The sequence below is a fragment of the Neoarius graeffei genome, chromosome 12 (genome assembly GCF_027579695.1).
Source record: "Neoarius graeffei isolate fNeoGra1 chromosome 12, fNeoGra1.pri, whole genome shotgun sequence".
Taxonomy (NCBI): domain Eukaryota; kingdom Metazoa; phylum Chordata; class Actinopteri; order Siluriformes; family Ariidae; genus Neoarius; species Neoarius graeffei.
Window position 1 is genome coordinate 14,318,948 of NC_083580.1, and position 15,982 is coordinate 14,334,929.

A 15,982-nucleotide genomic window follows, 5' to 3' on the forward strand; every position below is an offset into this window, starting at 1 on the left:
TTTCATGTCAATTTTCAACAAACAGTATATTGTTTTATTTTATTATTAACCATTTATGTTGTATTCTCGAGCAATTCTTTCAATGAGTAAAAGCTCAGTAAACTTTGCTTCATTGTTCATCTAATAGACTGGTACCAAAATCCAGAATTGTGACACCCAAAGGCATTTTTGAGACAAAGTCGGCAAACAGTCTTATTTTGTCAATTTGGGTGTGCCGAATAAAAAACTGCAATATGCCGAGCTCTATTTGACCTCTAGAGGTCATTGAACTTTGGGCCTGTAAACGTCTCAGCTGAAACCAGTTTCTCAGCTTTCTAAGGAATGAAATGTACTAAAATGATTAATGAAGTTAGCAAATGGCCTTGTTTGTTAAATGTTTGGGTGCTGAATTCATTTTTCATTTGTAAAACGACATATGACCTCTGATAACCTCAAGGTCATTAAACTTGGCCTATAGACCCTTTTCAGTCACGTGACCTTCGTAAACGCGACCGCCATTTTGGACATGTAGTGGACTTCGGCTCGAATCGGTTTGAATGCGAGGAAGGCGACAAACATGAAAGAAAAAGGAGCGAGATGCAGAAAACTGTATTTACTAGTTTACTGTAATTATGATCTGGCAGCTATTTACACCGGATCCAGTGTAAATAGCTGCCGGAGCCAACGTCTGAGCTTGCCGGAGCGCACTCCGGCCGGCCGCGAGCTAGCGTGCTCCAGAACCTCAGACGTTGGCTCCGGCAGCTATTTACACTGGATCCGGTGTAAATAGCTGCCAGATCATAATTGGAGTAAACTAGAATGGAATGTTAACAGCAATGTAATGCCTTTTTCTGGCTAATTTTATTCGTCTTACCTCCAACAAAGTGGTCACTACACAAGCGTTGGTATGCCGCTATCCATCTTCTCCGTCGGTCAGCATCTACTGGGATCCGATAAAATGATAACCCTTGCCTTGTTTGTTGATGGTACTACATCCAGGTGCACAACAATATAGTGGCATGATGGAAGTCTTGCTGAAAATAAACACTTTCTTTGCTGCCGTTCCTCAATGTTGGCTGTGGTAAACTACTGGTAGTACATGTCCAAAATGGCGACCGCGTTTGTCGTGATGTCACGTGAAAAGGGTCCATAGGCCTATGCGTTTAACGGCATTTTTAAACTGACTTTACTCCCCCAAAAAGAATATGAACAGACAAAAAACAAATAGAAATGAACAAATACAACATTAAATGCCAGTCCATGTACATGTGACTTACTTTTCACAATGAGAATGCCTCGGCGATCACCTTACATAACATTGCATTACATTTAGCGGTTATTGTTTATACAAAGCTCCTGAAAAAAGGACAGATTCAGCAGCATACAAAATGTGGGGGTATACAGGTTAATCAGGGTTAGTATGAGGTTTTTTTTTTTTTTTTCTTGTTTGTTTTCTGTTTTGTTTTAAACGGGGTAAAGCCTTTACAAAAAACAAAGTCACATGGACTGGCATTTAATGTTGTATTTGTTCCTTTCTATTTGTTTTTTCTGTTCATATTCTTTTTGGGGGAGTAAAGTCAGTTTAAAAATGCTGTTAAATGCATAGGCCTATAGGCCAAGTTTAATGACCTTGAGGTTATCAGAGGTCATATGTCGTTTTACAAATGAAAAATGAATTCAGCACCCAAACATTTAACAAACAAGGCCATTTGCTAACTTCATTAATCATTTTAGTACATTTCATTCCTTAGAAAGCTGAGAAACTGGGTTCAGCTGAGACGTTTACAGGCCCAAAGTTCAATGACCTCTAGAGGTCAACAGAGGTCAGATAGAGCTCGGCATATAGAGATCTTGCAGTCACGTGACCGGAAAGTACACAGCCACCATCTTGTCGGTAAAAAACACAGCTGAATACTGCTGCACTCGTGTACAGAATGGATCAGTTTCAACCGATGGACTACACGGCTCATTTTTCTAATGAACAGATAACTAGATATATGTCTAAAATAAACGATCTACAGATTAGTGACCCTTATGGCTTACCGGACGGAGTTTTCACGACCGGATTTTGAACTGCCAGTGGAATACCCAGACGTGTATAATTTACCTCATTAACTTTCCCTCGCTGTTCAGTGGTGAAGCACTGCGTGCTTATAAATCTCTGGACAGTTATCTTTACAGAAATTCAGGATTTGTCAGCGACTCAGATGTGGCATCTTGTAAACAAGAATCCTCATTGGACGGGTAAGTCACTTAAGTATTGAGTATAGCACTGACCAGCTGATTATAGAATAGAATAAGGTAATTCCAGCTGTAATTCCAAATCGTCCGTTTTGTTTACCATGGATCTGGCGTTGGAGAGATAGAGGCTTAGCAGTGGAGGTTTGAGTGGCTGTTTTCTGAGCTTAGTCAACAGGCCGACTCTGCAGCCTCGCTTTTGCTTCCGCTCCCGGTGCCGCCTCCTTCGCTTTGCTTCCGATAACAATCCACGGAGACCCCGCTGGTCTCGCCCGGAATGTTGTGCATGCGATGGAAATCGCTACAAACCGTCATTTTCTGCTGGAAACCAATGTCCAGTAAGTCCATACAGTTGTAGTGGATATTGAAGTCCGGTACAGACGAACAACACGCAAAAATACACACAAAAAACATAAAAACGTGCACAGGTAGGGAGAGCTTGTAGTAGAAGTAAAAGCAGAAGTAGAAGGCGGAAATATGGCGTTTGACCGACAAGATGGCGTCTGTCACAATCTGGGTCAGCTGTGACGTCACATGCAAGTGCTCCATTGCAGATTTGAATTCGGCACACCCAAATTGACAAAATAAGACTGTTTGCCAACTTTGTCTCAAAAATGCCTTTAACTCCTTAAATAAGCACTTTTTTGAATTTTGGTACCAGTCTATAATGCCTAATAGGATTTTGTTTTTGCAATAATATTCCTTGAAGAAAATATTTCAGATAAACACATTTTTGTCTTGGCAAACTCGTACCAAGATCTTAGATGCTACATTTATTCCCACTCCTGATTACAGTGCCATGTGGCCCATCCTTATGCCATGCAAGCAATAAAATTCAATAAATATTCTCCTTTAACGTTTGAGGAATTGGACAGTCGCATAACAAGAGTTTCTTGTATACATGGAGGACTTCCTGGATTCTGATACATGGAAACATTGCAGGTTTTAAGTGCTGTTGTGGTAGATGAACCAAATGACGCAATGGCCCTAGCAACATGCTGAAGTTTCATCAAACTGTTCTGTAGTAATGAAGAAGACATCTAATTACTGATGTGGTAAAGCTTTCTGTAAGTACAGAAAGCATCTCCAATTTTATATGAACAGGCAGTGAGTTTTCCGCCATGGACAAGTCTTCGGGATGTTGTCGGCTTGTTCGTTTTGCCTGAATCTCATCTCATTATCTCTAGCTGCTTTATCCTGTTCTACAGGGTCGCAGGCAAGCTGGAGCCTATCCCAGCTGACTACGGGCGAAAGGCGGGGTACACCCTGGACAAGTCGCCAGGTCATCACAGGGCTGACACATAGACACAGACAACCATTCACACTCACATTCACACCTACGGTCAATTTAGAGTCACCAGTTAACCTAACCTGCATGTCTTTGGACTGTGGGGGAAACCGGAACACCCGGAGGAAACCCACGCGGACACGGGGAGAACATGCAAACTCCGCACAGAAAGGCCCTCGCCGGCCACGGGGCTTGAACCCGGACCTTCTTGCTGTGAGGCGACAGCGCTAACCACTACGCTGCCGTTTTGCCTGAATGTTTTCGAAATTTAATTTCATCCATGTATTAACTTAAAGACTGCAAGGAAAGAGGCCGTTAATGGAGCTACTGCTTTGTAGCTGGTATAACAAGTTGTAACTTATGCAAATGTTTCACTACATGAATGTTTAATTGTTTGTTACGTCATTAATCAAGTAAAAATTGTGTTTTTGGCAAATGACTGTGGTACAAAAGGAATACTGGTTCTGTAATGGTAACATCACACTTTCCTTCTTGTCTGGGATTATTTTCATCATGGCTTTATCATGCCTTGTCTTTTTTTTAATTCCTTATTTTTTCTATAGGTTTAAGGCTTTTAAAGAGTTTCTAGCTGTGTGGCACAGAATGACAGCTATTTGCAGAAATGCCGAGAGCAAAAGTTTGCATACCCTCAGGACAAAGTGTGTGTGGGGGGGAATGCAGTTTCATTCGAACCAACAAGGCTTTTAGTGTGGGTGGGTTCATGCTAGTCAGTTCTCATAACTCGTATGCCCACTGAAACCGTGACCGGGTTTGAACAGTTATAGAAGATTAATTTTTTTTTTTAAATGAACTTGTATGCCGTCCCTATTCTGGCTCTGCTACATTGTTTTACCCATCCTTCTTAAAAACCGGTCATAACTCGTACATCTTGCGTCGAAGTCTCGAGGCCAAGAAGGGCTTTTTCTTTTCGTTTTCTTTTCTTTTACGTAAATTATAATGTGAGTAAATTGTATTATTTTCCCACCCAGAACCCATAAAGAATGCAAACTTTTTAGGATTGGTAAGATAAAGATGGATTGGAATTGATTTGAGTGATGATGATACAACTTTGGATGAAATGACTCGAGTGTTATGATGTGTTTTCTCCATTTTCTACTCCACAGCCATATCAGAGCGACCTCCCCCACTGCCGAGTTGCAATGGGCCACTTAAGGGCCTCTTAAGGTGTGGCTCAGAGTCAGCGCATCGTCAGGGGAGCCGTTAAAGGCCATTGTTCGTGTGAATGGTAAGGAAGGCAGCAGTAGGCCACCCGATCAAGATATGTGAGGAGAGAGGGACGGTGGTCATCAGCTGGGTGTCAAAGCTATCAAAAGACCATCACAGTGGCCATATCAGGAGTCTCCACTGTGGTGCAGTCAGACTGAGATCAGGCACAGTCGTGGACCCAAAATCTTTTGATGATGATTATGATGATGACGACTCAAATAGTTTTTCAATGTATATTTTCAGAATTTGATTACATTAGACATGTCTGATAAAGATTTTCGCCTGTTTGGGGGTTTTACAAGTTTGGTATTGATCTACTGTAGCTTTCATTTAAGCATCAATAAATGTAATTGATGATGAATTCTGCTATCTGGAATAATAAGTGGCCACATTCTCTTGGCTGCATGTTTAACAGTGGATTTGAAAAATCTGTTTCGCTAATCAAAGCTTGTTTCAGATGATTGCATGTGATGGCAAGATATTTCTTTTGGGGTGGTGGTGGGGGGGGAATATAACGGACATGACAAGCTTGATCTATGATGATGATCATGAACACTTGTTTTATAGACCAACTCGATGTCACATTCGTATGAATAGCATTCAGCAGTTGTGTTAAGCTCGAGTGACATCAGTGTAATTTTTAATTCCTGTTCTATTAACATGTATATAATTTTTTTTTCTCCCCCTGTGTATCACCTGATCATGTCATGTTCAGTTTAAACCCAGTGAGAAACTGCTAAATGAACACCAAGTCTACCTCCGATGTTTAGTAAAAGCTGGCTTTCGATCTTCAGTACGTTTGGGTGTGTTTTCTTTTAAGCATGTTTTTATGTAATGTACTGTGATCATGCTAAAACAAGGAGGAAGTTATCCAGATGTTGTATGCTCTTGTGAAACAGCTGTGATGGGGTTGATCAGAAAACTCTTTGCAGTGAAAGTTTAAAAGATGGTATATGAAGTTTAAATTAAAAAAAAAAAGCTTTCGGAGTGAGTGTTTTGGGGGGTCTAATCCTGAGTCACCCCCTTGCTGGAGCCCTGGGTGCTCCTTGTGCTTGCTGATAGCCTTCTGAAGCTCCACTTTCTCCTCCTCTGTCTGCACTTTGCATGACAATCCACCTCCCAAGTCCATGGGTCACGACAATGCCTGCAGCATTGGTTTGATGTCTTTTAAATCTTTGACTGGCCCTGGGAGGCCTCCTGCGTGCTCTTTCCACAGCTTTCCGAGCAGGAGACATGGAAGCATTACTTGTGGCTGAAAGCTCTTGGGTTGTTGGAAGGCAGGGGGGTGGATTGTATGAGGTTGAGAAACTGGTGGTGGGGATATGATTTGATAAGGATGGATGAATAAATCAAGGCAGCCTTAGTGGGTGTTGGTGCATACCAATGTTTTGGCACCCATCCCTTTATCTGTAAGATTTCTTCTCATTTCGAGTGTGTTTAATCGTGAAAGCTGTGGCTGGTGTTTGTTTCGGGTGGAGGGAGGGAAGAGGGGAGGGGAGGGGAGGATCGAAATCAAAGGCGAGAGGCTTTATTGTTGGCGCTGAAAAGCAGCTAATGGCCGCCCATCGCAGATCTGCCCCATGAATCGGTGGGGCGCCCCGGGTTTTAGGCATCACCCCCTTCCCCTCCCCCCCATCAACGACCCTGCGGCGCGGCTTCCTGCCCCCCTACCCCACCCCCCATACATATACCAGCCTTTACAAACATTTCTATATATTTCATGCAATAGAGATGTTTTTCTTTTCTAAAGTGAGTATACAGATTTTGTATTAATTAGCTTATTGATTTACTGTAAGCAAGAGTGCACACTCCTTCAAGTCTTCTTTGCAGAAGTGCTTGGGTTCTAAAAGATCCTCAAGGTGGTTTTGCTTGTTTCAGTATTAGACTTGAGAATCAGCCCCCATCTCCCTCTCATTTTCATTCATACATCAGTCCTAACTGAACTCTCAGACATTTTCACACTTTTTAAATTTATATATATATATATATCTGCTGTTCTTCTAGTGTTCTTTGAAGAGGAACACACCATTTCTACACAACTGCTTGTTTTTAAACGTGTCTCTAGTCTACAGCTATTGGGGGGGGGGATTTAAGACTACTTTGAATGTTTTAATGGACACACCAATTACTTTTTGTCCAGCACTTTTAAAACTTGTAGTTTTTCTATCATTTCATTTAATAACTGAAAATAGGGGGAAACTAAGTTGAATGCTGACAGCTCTTTTTAATGTTAAACTCAAGAATCATACAAAATGTAAAGTATGGTAAATTTTTTTTTTGCATATTTTTTAACATTATTTTTGTGTATGCATGAGGTGTATGAAAATAGCCAACCTGTGGAAAGGTGACACGTGTGCAGCCCACGTGGTTTTACCAGAAAAAAAAAGAGGAAAGAAAGAGAGGAAACTGTAAAACCATATATAATATATATTTGTTGCTGAATATTTTTGGATAACTGTTTTTGTTTTATTCTTGACCATGCGTTTTAAACAGTGTATATGGATGTGGTTATATAGAGATTTAAACAATTAAAAAAATCCTAACAATTATTTAATAGTGTTTTGGATTATGGTTTTGTTGGTTGATAATGAAACTATCTGGTTTCTTGCACTTTTCCTGTCCACGTGCAAATCATTTAAAGTGACTTTGTGATCTTAAATTCCTTGGCTCAAAAGAAACGTGTTCTAATGATTTTTTTTTTTTTTATGAGCAATCTTCTAACCACTCAAGCCTATTCTTTTTTCTTAACTCTGGATGTAAAATTTCAATATGAAGGAAGCCTAATTAAGAAGAACTGCTTGAACCATGGTGCATGTTAAACATGTTAACTGGTTTGCATTAGAAATACAGTGCATGGAGGTGGATTACTGCAGGATGAATACAAAGGTCATAGTTTAGTCAGCCTCAGAGGACTATGAACAGGCCCAATGTTTATTTCTCCTGCACCGTGCTTTATGTTTTAAAAAGCTTAATATATGCCCTATACATATTCTTACATAATAAACTAGAACGCAGCTCGATACTCCTTCACCATATAGAAGTGGATCCAATGAGGAGTCGTTGGGCTTTCATTGGTAGAAATCAAGTTCATTCACAAATACCCCATCAGCTGTGCTCTATTGTTTAGTGGTGACCAATGGGAGGTGAGATCATTAACACTCCTGCCTCCACCATGGACTGATTAGGAAAAGCTGGGAGTAGGCTCCAGTCCCCACTCGGAAGTTTGACCTTTTGAAGGAGGGTGGTAGGAGGAATTTAATTGATGGTAGTAAACGAGGCCTGGTCACATTTTCACACACTCCGGAGCTGGATCCTGAGCCGTTCAATCTCTAAATTTTTAGTCTTAGTATGGACCTGATTAACACGACTTAAAAGCAGGACGTTTGTGTTCTTCATCGTGGTAGCATTGTTTCGTTGTCGGAGGATGTCGGATCGTCCAGAAAGTCCTCCAGAAGACCGGGCGTACGAGCTGTCGAGGCCCATGTCCTCGTATTCTTCAGCAGCAGTGGGACATGAAGGTCTGCAGTTTCCACCCAGCATGCTCCAAGATCCAGGTGTGCTCTTCAACAAGGCGTCTTTTAACGGCCTGGGTGCTGCTCATGCGCAGACGTTTTTCTCTTTCCCGTCGGTTGGAGGAGACCCGCAGGTTGGTGATTTTACTCAGCCCAAACACTGGTACCCGTTCACGGCCCCTGAGTACACAGGGCAGGTGGCGGGGGCCACTGCGGCCACACCGCAGCCTGCTAACATGAGCCCTCCAATCGCTGAGACCCGGGAGCAAATCAAGATTCCAGAGGTTAAGACTGAGAAAGAGGTGGGTGAAGAGTATGGTGGTGGTGGTGCTGCTGCTTCTGAGACCAAATTTCAGCCACAGTTTCTCGGCCCAGCAACCTCCATGCCCGCTGGAGTGTACTACCCAACTTCTGCGCCATGGACGCCGTCTTTCTGGCCTGGTCTCTCTCATATCGCAGCCCCGACTACCGTAGCCCAAGCCCCACCAACCCCGTCTGCTTCATCTCCTTCTTTGTCACCATCTCCACCCGGAAACGGCTTCTCCAGCCCTGGCTTTTACAGCGGAGGAGCCGCCGCCGCCGCCACTCAGGTCGCCGTCACCACCACCGCAAGCAGCAGCGCCACCAGCACCCAGGTGCAGAACAGCGCCCGCAGCAGCAGCTCTTCCAGCGGTGGCTGTAGCGACTCCGAGGAAGAGGTACAAACTTTTTTTTTATTTTTTTTTTTTATTTTAGACTCTCTCTAGGCTTCATCAAGATGTTTAAAAACCTCAAACAAAGCAAGTTATATTGATCTCCAAACGATTTATTCCCAACGCAACTGGTTCCCACTTTCAGGAGAACCTGACTACAGATGATCTGGAGCAGTTTGCCAAGGAGCTAAAGCACAAGCGCATCACACTTGGCTTTACACAAGCAGATGTCGGACTTGCGCTTGGGAACCTCTATGGTGAGTACTGAAACCCTTCTTACATGGTCTAATTCAGTAGCCCTTTTCCAAGAAGGTTCATTTCATTTGCAAAACCTTCAACCCTTTTTGGAAGTCCTCAGTGATTTCAGTAACCTTTTCTAACAAGGTTCCTGAAGCATTTCGGGCTCTTGTGCTAAAGGAATACAAGGTAGTCTGTATTTTGATCAATGGTTTTTATTTGATTTTTTTTTGTTTTCTTTCAACACTGTGTACAGGGAAGATGTTCAGTCAGACAACCATCTGTCGCTTCGAGGCTCTTCAGCTCAGTTTTAAGAACATGTGCAAGCTCAAGCCGCTGCTCCAGAAATGGCTGAACGAAGCAGAAACTTCAGAAAACCCGCAAGATGTTAGTAGGCCTTGCTATATGTGGCGTTTTCTTCCTATCAATTTCATTTTGTAGTCTGTATGTTTTGATCTTCCCATATGCTATTTATTGGGGCGCCATTTGCACAAACTAAGCTGCTTTATTTATCCTGGTCCTAGTACCCCGAGTACCCCTGCCATGCATTTGTTTGTTTCCCTAACGTCATCCCGCTTGAGTTAACAGGTCTGCACTGAATCCAACTGCTTCTATTGTGGGGGAATATGTTAATGTGCTTGGCTGGAGCCATGATTGCGAAACACCTAAAAGGTAAAATGGCTTTCAGATGCTCATATGGTTTCCTTAAGCAATAACCTGTCTTGTTTTCATAGATGTACAAAGTTGAGCGCGTTTTTGTCGACACGAGAAAAAGGAAGAGGAGGACCAGCTTGGAGGGTTCGGTCCGCACTGCCCTCGAGTCCTACTTTCTCAAGTGTCCCAAGCCTAATACTCTGGAAATAACGCATATATCTGATGATCTTGGCTTGGAGAGAGATGTATGTGAACCTGGTGTTTGTCAAACATTGTGTTTAAGCTCTGGCTTTGTCTGTGCCCCTTTTGTGACATGGTTTGTCTTTTTTTTTTATAGGTGGTGCGCGTGTGGTTCTGTAACCGCAGACAGAAAGGCAAGCGGCTGGCTCTGCCCTTCGATGAAGAGGGCGCTGAAGGTCAGTACTACGATCAAAGCCCAACGCCACCTCCACACATGGGTGGCACGTCCCTTTCGGGTCAGGGTTACCCAGGACCCGGTCACGCCAGCAGCATGCCAGCGCTGTATATGCCACAGCTTCATCGACCAGAGGTCTTCAAACAGGCCATACATCCTGGACTAGTGGGTCATCTCTCTAGCTAAGCTGGTTGCTTCTAGCCGACACACCCTTTCAAGCAATAGAGCATGGTGCAGTGTGTCAATAAGGGAAATTGCACGTTGCTCAATTGTTTCAAGCAAAATGGGCTTCCTCTTGAAACAATCTTGCATTCAGCTTGCTTTGTTCCAAATATGATATTTGAAATCTGAGCCTTTCTGGTTGAGAAATGAGCACCTTGTTGCTGTGTGTGGTGTTCATCTGATCACATCAGAGGGTTCTGAAGTATTTTAAATTACTTGATCAAATTAATTTGCACAAACTGGTGGTTTGTTGTGTGTGGGTGTTGTTTTTTTTGTTTGTTTGTTTTTGTTTTTTTAAATGCACCCCGATTATCCCCTTCCCAATTTTTCAATCTGTAAATATATATTCATCGTCCTTCCCCTTTGTGGGCTTTTTAGATAAAATTTTAACTTGTGTGGGGTTTTTGATTAATGGGTGGGTAAGAAGAAAAGATTTGTCAAAGGTTTTGATCGTTTTATTCTGGATCCTTTTACTGATCTACTACAAATATGGATAAGTGACGGATTGTGTGTAAAAATGAAGTTGGCCTTTTGAAAGGGCATTAAACGCTGCTTTGACGCTGCATTTGGTAACTTGCACATGTTGAACAATTTGTTTTGAATTTTTTTTTTTCTTGACTTGCGTGCCTTATCTGCTTATCACATCTTCATTAAATATGCTTGTATACAACCCTGTAAATGATGTGAAACTTGATGTAATTTATTTGCAAGCTGCAGTGATGTCAATTTTGCAAGAAAGACATGTACATTTCCTCGCTTAGATTGTTGGCTATTAAAACGATTCCTTTTGACAGCTCAAATATTTGGGGTGATTTTGGTTCTTGGGGAAGTAGTGCTTCATATATTACTACTTTTGATGGGTATAAATGATTTTTAAAGAAAGGGGTGGTTCTTTATAACTAGCTGAATAAGTGTTGGTAGGGGAACACTTTTTTTTTTTTTTTCCTGAATTGAATTAAACTTCATACTAAATGTTTGAACTTGGTACTGATGTGATTTTCTTCAGTGCCAGAGAGAAACCAATGGTTTGCGTAGTGAGTTTGGTTTGACTGGCATATCCTGTGTAGGGAACCTCGCTCTGGTATTAGCATGATAAAGAGGAAATGAGCTTTGTGGTTTCAGTTGCTACGGAAATTCCTCTTGCATTTGGTATTTTATTCTTAAGCTGAAATACCTTGATGCAATTCCTTTACTACTAGACTTTCTGACTGTTTCTCTCTCGCTCCCCCCCCCCAAGGCTCTGCAAATAAGTGAACAGTACATGAAAGGAATTGTGGCACTATCTAGATCATTCCTTTTAAATTGTGGTATATTTTATGGTAAGGAAGTTTGTCATAAACCTGGCAGATGTTACAAAGCCTCTCTCTCCAATCGGTATAGAGTTTGACAGTGTAGCTTTTATGCCAGGAGAAGTAAGACTTGTAGAGTTTTGCATCTCCAGCTACTTCTTTTAAGAATCTGGCCAGCGTGGCTAAGGAGTCAAAGTCCTCCACGTGGATGAATGAATGTGGTGGTGCAACAGCCTCGTAGTGGCTTCGTGGCGGGCCTAATACAACAGGCACTGTACCAGCCATGAATGCGTTTCGCCACAGTTTTTCTGTGATGTAGTGTGGAGAGACAGCGTTCTCAAAAGCAAGGTAAAAATAGCAACGGGAAATAGTGGGTAGCAATGCATCTTGATTCAGGGGCCTTTTTACAGCATTACCATACACCTGCACAGGGATGATCTTCCTAAGCTCTTGGTACACTTTAGTCCTCTTTTGATCATACCTATAGTTACTGACAACCCAGCACACAAGATGGGTCTTATTCTTAGGTATGACAAAATCATCAGTCTGATCTTTCTCTTGGATCCTCCCATATGGTACTGTAACATCTGCATCAGGATGATATGACATGGCCAAGTTGAAGATCCCGTTGTATTGGCTTAAATTCCCGTTGTTTTGTGGCGCTTCCAAAGACAGCCAGAGCCATCTCTGCCAAACCGGTCGAGCAAGATGGTGTGGAAGCTTCTGGCTGCCAGCCTTCAGTTCGTGTTGATGGAAGACGACAATGTTGGCGGTGGAATAGTATGTGCGATTGTCCACCAGCTGACAACCGGTGATGTTATAATTCTTCAGGCATATGTCGCCCTCCAGGCTGTAGGGAATTTGGAAAGGCCAGTACCACAAAAGAATGGTGATGTTGGTTTTCTTTGCACTGCCAAGAAGCTGAAAATGAGGCATCTTCTGCAAGCTCCCAAAGAGGCCGCCAAGAATAAGGATGAGAAGCAAGTACTTTTTCTTCAGTCTTTTCAGATGCTGTATTGTTCCTGGAAAGAGTGAAGGGTATTTGCATTAGAAGTGAGCCTCAGTATGTTGTTTTCATCTCATCTCATCTCTAGCCACTTTATCCTGTTCTACAGGGTCGCAGGCAAGCTGGAGCCTATCCCAGCTGACTACGGGCGAAAGGCGGGGTACACCCTGGACAAGTCGCCAGGTCATCACAGGGCTGACACATAGACACAGACAACCATTCACACTCACATTCACACCTACGGTCAATTTAGAGTCACCAGTTAACCTAACCTGCATGTCTTTGGACTGTGGGGGAAACCGGAGCACCCGGAGGAAACCCACGCGGACACGGGGAGAACATGCAAACTCCACACAGAAAGGCCCTCGCCGGCCATGGGGCTCGAACCCAGGACCACCTTGTTGTGAGGCGACAGCGCTAACCACTACACCACCGTGCCGCCCGTATGTTGTTTTTTTTTCTTTTCTTCTGAAGTTAGACTGTTCCACTTTTTGAAAATCATTTTCAAGTAGCACCTTGTGGTTTTCTCAGTGTGACATCCGTCAAGAATTTTCTGTGATGAGCTCACTGAGGTGTAAGGTTGTTAGGACAGGCTTCATCAAAAGAAGTAGCAGAATGCTGCTTTAACACTGGTTTACATATGGCGTACAAAATATATATGATGCATACAATATATAGTTGCGGTGTAAGAGAATGGTAGTATTTGTATCTATACAGTGCTCCAAATATCTGTAGAACTATTCAGATTTAAACCCAATGGCCTGAACCAGGAAGTCTTTATTTTTGTTATTCAATGAGCTATATCATTGTGTTCCTGGAAATGCTGAAAAATGCTGCAAAAACCCAGAGGTAGAAACACCATCACTGTTGGTAAGATCTGTGAATTCTGGCTATATTATCCATCCATCCATCCATTATCCGTAACCGCTTAGCCTATCCTAGCTGACTATGGGCGAGAGGTAGGGTACGCCCTGGACAAGTCGCCGGGCTGCCACACAGAAACAACCATTCACATTCACACCGACGGTCAATTTAGAGCCACCAATTAGCCTAACCTGCATGTCTTTGGACTGTGGAGGAAACACACACACAGAGGCCCTCGTCAGCCATTAGGTTTGAACCCAGAACCTTCTTAGTGTGAGGCAACAGTGCTAACCACGACACCACCCTGCCAGCCAGTTATTTTTGTACCAGAGATATTTTCTCATGACTTTTTTGCTACTTCCTAAAATATAAACAAACTCATAGTCTGCATAGTTACACCACCATGATCCTCACTAGGGAACAATAAAGGAACCATACGGCCACAGGACCAGTCAAAAGTTTGTGACATACCAACTCATTCATAGTTTTTTTCTGTATTTTGACTTTTTTTTTTTACTTTGTAGAACAATACTGAAGACATCAAACCTATGAAATAATGTATACAGAATTATGTAGTCAACTAAAAACTAAATATGTTTCATATTTTCAATTCTTCAAAACAGTAAATAAATAATAATAATACAGTAAATAGCCCTATGCAACACCACAACTGTAGCAATCCACATTATGTCAAGAACCGCTCGACTAAGTAAAGAGAAATGAGAGTCGACATGATGCGTCTTTTAATTAACAAAAATAAAGAAAAAGCATCAAATTAGAAGGTGTTTCCAAATTTTTGACTGGTGCTATACGTATATGACTGTTTGAATGAAAATAAAAACTCCCACTTGTGCAACTTTTTTTGCTACATTCTGCAGGATCCCAGTTGTAAGTGCACTATTTAAAGCATCATCTCATTCCCATCTCATTATCTCTAGCCACGTTATCCTTCTACAGGGTCGCAGGCAAGCTGGAGCCTATCCCAGCTGACTACGGGAGAAAGGCGGGGTACACCCTGGACAAGTCGCCAGGTCATCACAGGGCTGACACATAGACACAGACAACCATTCACACTCACATTCACACCTACGGTCAATTTAGAGTCACCAGTTAACCTAACCTGCATGTCTTTGGACTGTGGGGGAAACCGGAGCACCCGGAGGAAACCCACGCGGACACGGGGAGAACATGCAAACTCCACACAGAAAGGCCCTCGCCGGCCACGGGGCTCGAACCCGGACCTTCTTGCTGTGAGGCGACAGCGCTAACCACTACACCACCGTGCCGCCATTTAAAGCATCAATGCAAGTAAAAGCTTCTTGTCATTATTTGTATTGCCCAAACTGGCTTCTCTTTAGAAAATCTTGCCTTGTCCAAATGGCTCAAGAGCTCAATAGCTCAAGATCATACCTTTAGCTATACCTGGCATCCCAATTGGTGATTCAGCATATTATTACTGTAAATATTGGCACCTGCATGTAGGCTGTAGGAACGTGTTCTAACTCTTCCTCTAGAGGAACCATATCTTCAGCCGATTTCTTTTTGCTTCCAACACTAGTTTTTTCTTCATCATCAAAGATCAAGATGATTCGACAGAGAAAATGTTCCAACAATTACCCCCAACTTCTTCCAAAGACATTTCAGGATGATGAATAGTCCAGAAAGGTGAAATAAGTTGTCGTTAAAATGCAGCTCGTAAAACATCTAAAAAAAATTTTTTTTTAAAAACCAACCAAAATCCAAATAAATCAATAAATAAACTTGAGATTCAAACAAAAATTGTTGCACAGATGGAGGTTCATGCTCTGTGCATGCTTACCTGACAGAGATTGTGGTTTCATTGAGAAGATGCTGCATGAAGCTCTGAATGCTGATTTTAAAATAAGTGCACTGGTTTGACCGAGTCAGAGTTATATGGAAACAAGGTGGAGGGCAGAGCTGTCACACGTTCAGTAGGCAACTACAAGCGTTTCCTGTTGTCGCATATATTTGAGTCTATCTTTCCCATTTTCTCCTCCCCTTTCAGTTTTACCCAAATGTCTTCAAAAATTTGATTAAGCACCTCAGAAAACAAGACAAAACACAACAAGGGCAATGATATTGTGCTGATTTTGAATACATTGAAGCTGTATTGGCAATGAAGTGGTTTGGATGTACCAGACACACTGTACTACTGTGTTTGCCATCTCTGCTCTGCAGTGCTGTGATAACGGAGCTTCATGTGTTGAGGAAGTGTCCTCTAGATAAAAAAATGAAACCAGCCTGTAATGACTGGCTAGCTTCACTAAATTATATCCTATAATAAAGATTCAAATAAGGTAAAAACATTTTAAGATAAGGCAATACTGTTCTAAACAGT

At 42.3% G+C, this 15,982-nt stretch overlaps 2 protein-coding genes across 2 annotated transcripts; one reads left to right on the forward strand and one right to left on the reverse strand.

Annotated features, from left to right (window-relative positions):
• The first annotated feature begins 7,407 nt into the window (after positions 1-7,407).
• On the forward strand, positions 7,408-11,383 carry pou5f3 (POU domain, class 5, transcription factor 3). The gene is made up of 5 exons (XM_060935561.1): positions 7,408-8,942; positions 9,082-9,193; positions 9,430-9,560; positions 9,908-10,072; positions 10,165-11,383. The coding sequence occupies exons 1-5, from the start codon at positions 8,157-8,159 to the stop codon at positions 10,426-10,428; spliced, it is 1,458 nt and encodes a 485-aa protein (XP_060791544.1). The 5' UTR covers positions 7,408-8,156; the 3' UTR covers positions 10,429-11,383.
• Positions 9,373-15,571, reverse strand: fut7 (fucosyltransferase 7 (alpha (1,3) fucosyltransferase)). Its single transcript, XM_060935562.1, has 2 exons — positions 15,443-15,571; positions 9,373-12,775 (listed from the first exon to the last, which is right to left on the reverse strand). Exons 1-2 carry the CDS (start codon positions 15,462-15,464, stop codon positions 11,748-11,750), a joined length of 1,050 nt encoding a protein of 349 aa, XP_060791545.1. The 5' UTR covers positions 15,465-15,571; the 3' UTR covers positions 9,373-11,747.
• Positions 15,572-15,982: the final 411 nt, after the last annotated feature.